Source organism: Ruditapes philippinarum, unplaced genomic scaffold, assembly GCF_026571515.1.
Source record: "Ruditapes philippinarum isolate M1 unplaced genomic scaffold, ASM2657151v2 ctg9058_1_1_1_1, whole genome shotgun sequence".
NCBI lineage: Eukaryota > Metazoa > Mollusca > Bivalvia > Venerida > Veneridae > Ruditapes > Ruditapes philippinarum.
The window spans coordinates 5,047-8,515 of NW_026859384.1; the positions used below are offsets into that span (position 1 = coordinate 5,047).

At 32.4% G+C, this 3,469-nt stretch overlaps 1 protein-coding gene across 1 annotated transcript; it reads right to left on the bottom strand.

Moving 5' to 3' along the window:
• Window positions 1-1,705: 1,705 nt before the first annotated feature.
• Window positions 1,706-3,091, bottom strand: LOC132756317 (uncharacterized). Its single transcript, XM_060747352.1, has 2 exons — window positions 2,377-3,091; window positions 1,706-2,105 (listed from the first exon to the last, which is right to left on the bottom strand). Exons 1-2 carry the CDS (start codon window positions 2,770-2,772, stop codon window positions 1,947-1,949), a joined length of 555 nt encoding a protein of 184 aa, XP_060603335.1. The 5' UTR covers window positions 2,773-3,091; the 3' UTR covers window positions 1,706-1,946.
• Between the last annotated feature and the right edge of the window lie 378 nt (window positions 3,092-3,469).

Sequence of the window (3,469 nt, forward strand, 5' to 3'; positions counted from 1 at the left end):
TTCTTCAACGATGAACAGAAAGTCACTTTATCAAAGACAAGTCAGATTGGCCCGATGTCCATAAATGGGTCATTCTATTTTATTTTTACAAATTCTCAAATATTTTTTTTTCACTGCAATTTAACAAAACTTCTTTAAAAAAATGACCAGTAAGTTGTGTTAGTATTCCTCTGCAGGACTGAAGTGGTAGCAGCGATAAATATTGCAAGTATTTTTTCAATTTAGGTTTCACCAGATGTGTCCTGTCTACAAAATTTCATTTCCATAACCAAATTTATTTTACGTTTTATGAGTAAATGATGTGATGTGTTGACACCTTATTAATGCATATACATAGTTATAAGGATAATTAAACAGCATCATTAAAATGATTGTTAAATTCCGTTTTTAAATAACATTTTTACCACTGAAATTCTACATGTTACTTTAATTTCAAATAAGGCTTTGTGTAACATTTTCCACTGGCCTCTATACAAGGACCTCATAACATTAAGTTACATCGTTACAATGGTCCGGATATTTTCTATAAGAATAATAGGGTGATGAGCACTTAACTTATAACATGACAAGCATAATTGCAAAATATGTGTTGGTTATGGAAATGATAATTGGTTATGGAAAAATTGTCTTGGTTACGGAAATGACATTTTTAGTACAATATATGATAAACAACTATAATCAACATAGTTATAACTTCAAATCAATCTTTTTATTTTACACAAAGAACAATTTAAACTAGAATTATGATAGGAACTGTTTTTAGAAAGGTATACACTGTGCAATCACCGTCGAATCATTATGATGATACCATACAAATGGTAACGAATATACAGCTTCCATTATAGCACACTGTCACACATGAACTATCATTAGGAACTTTTTTTTATATATATAATACCAATGAATCAAATAAATGTTGCAACTAGTAACAAGAAACTATCCAACAATTTGTTTTACAACAATATGAAACTATTGTTTGTGAAATGGCATTCACATTTACACATCTAAATGTTTAACAATCAATGTCCATGTTTCGGGATCAATTTGGCAATGACGTCCAGTTAGTTTTTTTGGTTCTGACTCGAGAATCGTTAAGACATTTTCTTTTGTGTACCAACATATATCTTCTAATGGGCTTGGCCAGTAGAACCTGTTTACTCCAACTTTGTGCATTACCTGAAACAAAGACGAATAAATGGTTTGTATTGCAGGTATCAAGTAAAGAATACAACATACATATTTAGTATAACATTGATCAAGATAGAGTAGCTAAGTTACAAGAAATCTTTCATCATAATATTATTTTTTTTTGTTTTTGCAAATTATATAATGATGTGTTACTGCACGTGTGATTTTACACAGAACTTTCAACACATTTGTCATCATGTGATCAATATTTTCAAATCCAAATGAAATCTAGTTACCTTCACTTCAAGGTCATTTTCATCAACGTCCTTCACCACTCCAGGATATGGTAGTCCATCATAGAGTACCACCACGTATTGTCCAATTAATGTTTCGTCGACATCAAGTGGAGGTCGGAGGATTGCTGATTGCTGAAAGTGTAAAATGTAGAAAATAAAAATATAAAGTTACAAGTATTATTAATTTGCATAAAATTTTACAGTATACATGTAACGCAAATTATGTGATTAGCTGAGAGAATAAAATGACTTTTATATATTTCTTTTGCAGTTATTTCAAATTTACCTGCAGTGACTGTTCCTGTTGGTCTAGATTACCACTCCCTGAATCAGACGGACCACTTCTTTCAGCTTCTGGTGGTGTATTAATATTGACATTTGACGACTTGCTATTTATCTGAAAGACAATTAACATATCATTAACTATATACATGTAAATGCTATCACATTGGATTGTGACGGACAGGGTTAAGGCAAATACAATACAATTATTATAACTTGATTGAGAATTTTTGAGAGCAGTTACCATATAACAGAAAATAACACTACACTTACATGTTTTTCTGCTGTCAGAAAGCATGTTGTACCAGACTCATTCATGTAACAGTCGCATTCATCTGGGTATTTACAGAAGCAGGACACTACTCTGGAGCGCAATTTTCCTGGTTCATTCACCAACACCTGAAACACACGTTGCTCAAAATATTTATATGATATATTATTTTTTGTTGTTGTAATGATCTGCGCTTTAATAAGTAAAGTATGTTTTTTAATGTATTTATTTACTTTTATTTTAAACTGTCGTTTATTAAAAGAATATTTCTACTTATTAATGTGTTAACCAAATGCATCTGTAATGTTGAGTCTGCGAATAAAATTTTATTGTTGTTGTGGTTTTATATTTTAGATATAAGCGTGTATTCGTTTTAAGTGTTACAAAAAGTCTAATTACCTGGTGAACTTTCATGATGTCATGAATACTTTTTAAATCCTTTGGGATCTTTTCTGCCAATCTATCAATTTCTTCACCTTTGACTATGAATACTTTTACGTTTAAGTCTTTCAGTTCGTGAGCTAAATCTTCGGCACAAGTTATATCAGATCCGTTTGTTTCCACACGTTTGTCCGCAGTTCGTTTTACCACCGCGCCCACACCATCTGCTGCCCCCTTTCCATGACTAGACTCTAGGAAGTTCCATGTTCCTTTCAAATATCCTGTTTCAAACATTTGTGTGGTAAAAAGATAAAGATTGAACTTACTTCTGTACTGAGGCGTTGGTCCATCAGATACAAAATGTAAAGTCTTAAACTCATGACGAGTATTCATATACTTAATAACAGGTTCCATGTGTGCCCAAATTCCACTAGGACCATGTTCCAAGTTATCTGAGAGTGTGGCAAACGGAATCGTTTCTGTTTTGGTGTATGCGACTCCTGTGTGAATGCTTATCTGGCGTTGCGATGCTCCGTAATGAACAGCTTGTATTTCTTTATCATATTTACAGTTGTAATTCTCGCTAAAGTCAACATGAAATATTACATCGTCATCTTGGAGGTTTTCCTTTAAATATGTAATTGCCTTGTACTGGTTGTTGATGTTATATATATGTCGGCATATTCTGTTTCATCTCTGTGTTGATTTCCTCATTAAGTGTTTCTATGGTACCTTGCTCAGTATTTTTCATCATTCGTGTCGTTTGTTTTACTTCCCCTTTCTTGATAAATTCTACTTTTCTATTCTGCCACATCTTCCATGTGACTTGTTTTCCCCTTCTCTCTTCGTCTATCATTAGGTTTAGCCTCTTGTTTTTGCATTTTTCACACTCCCTATACATGCATTTTTTACAGTCTAATTTACAAGTAAGAGTTTTTGCAAGGTCTTGAATTCTTTTTTGATATATACAATTTCTTTTTCGATATATGCTCTTTCAAGCTTATACTGCAGGTTCTCATTGTAATTTGCATAAGCATGTATCTCTGTCTTTGAATGTTGGTGATCTAATCCAAAATGGGCGTAATCTACAAAACAGCGAATATGAAATCTT

Bases quoted from the DNA above. Each gene is read 5' to 3' on its own strand.
- LOC132756317 (XM_060747352.1), bottom strand. From the start codon at position 2,772: ATGGAACCTGTTATTAAGTATATGAATACTCGTCATGAGTTTAAGACT. The intron at 2,106-2,376 runs GTAATTAGACTT...CGTGTGTTTCAG, and splicing joins ACATCATGAAAGTTCACCAG to GTGTTGGTGAATGAACCAGG.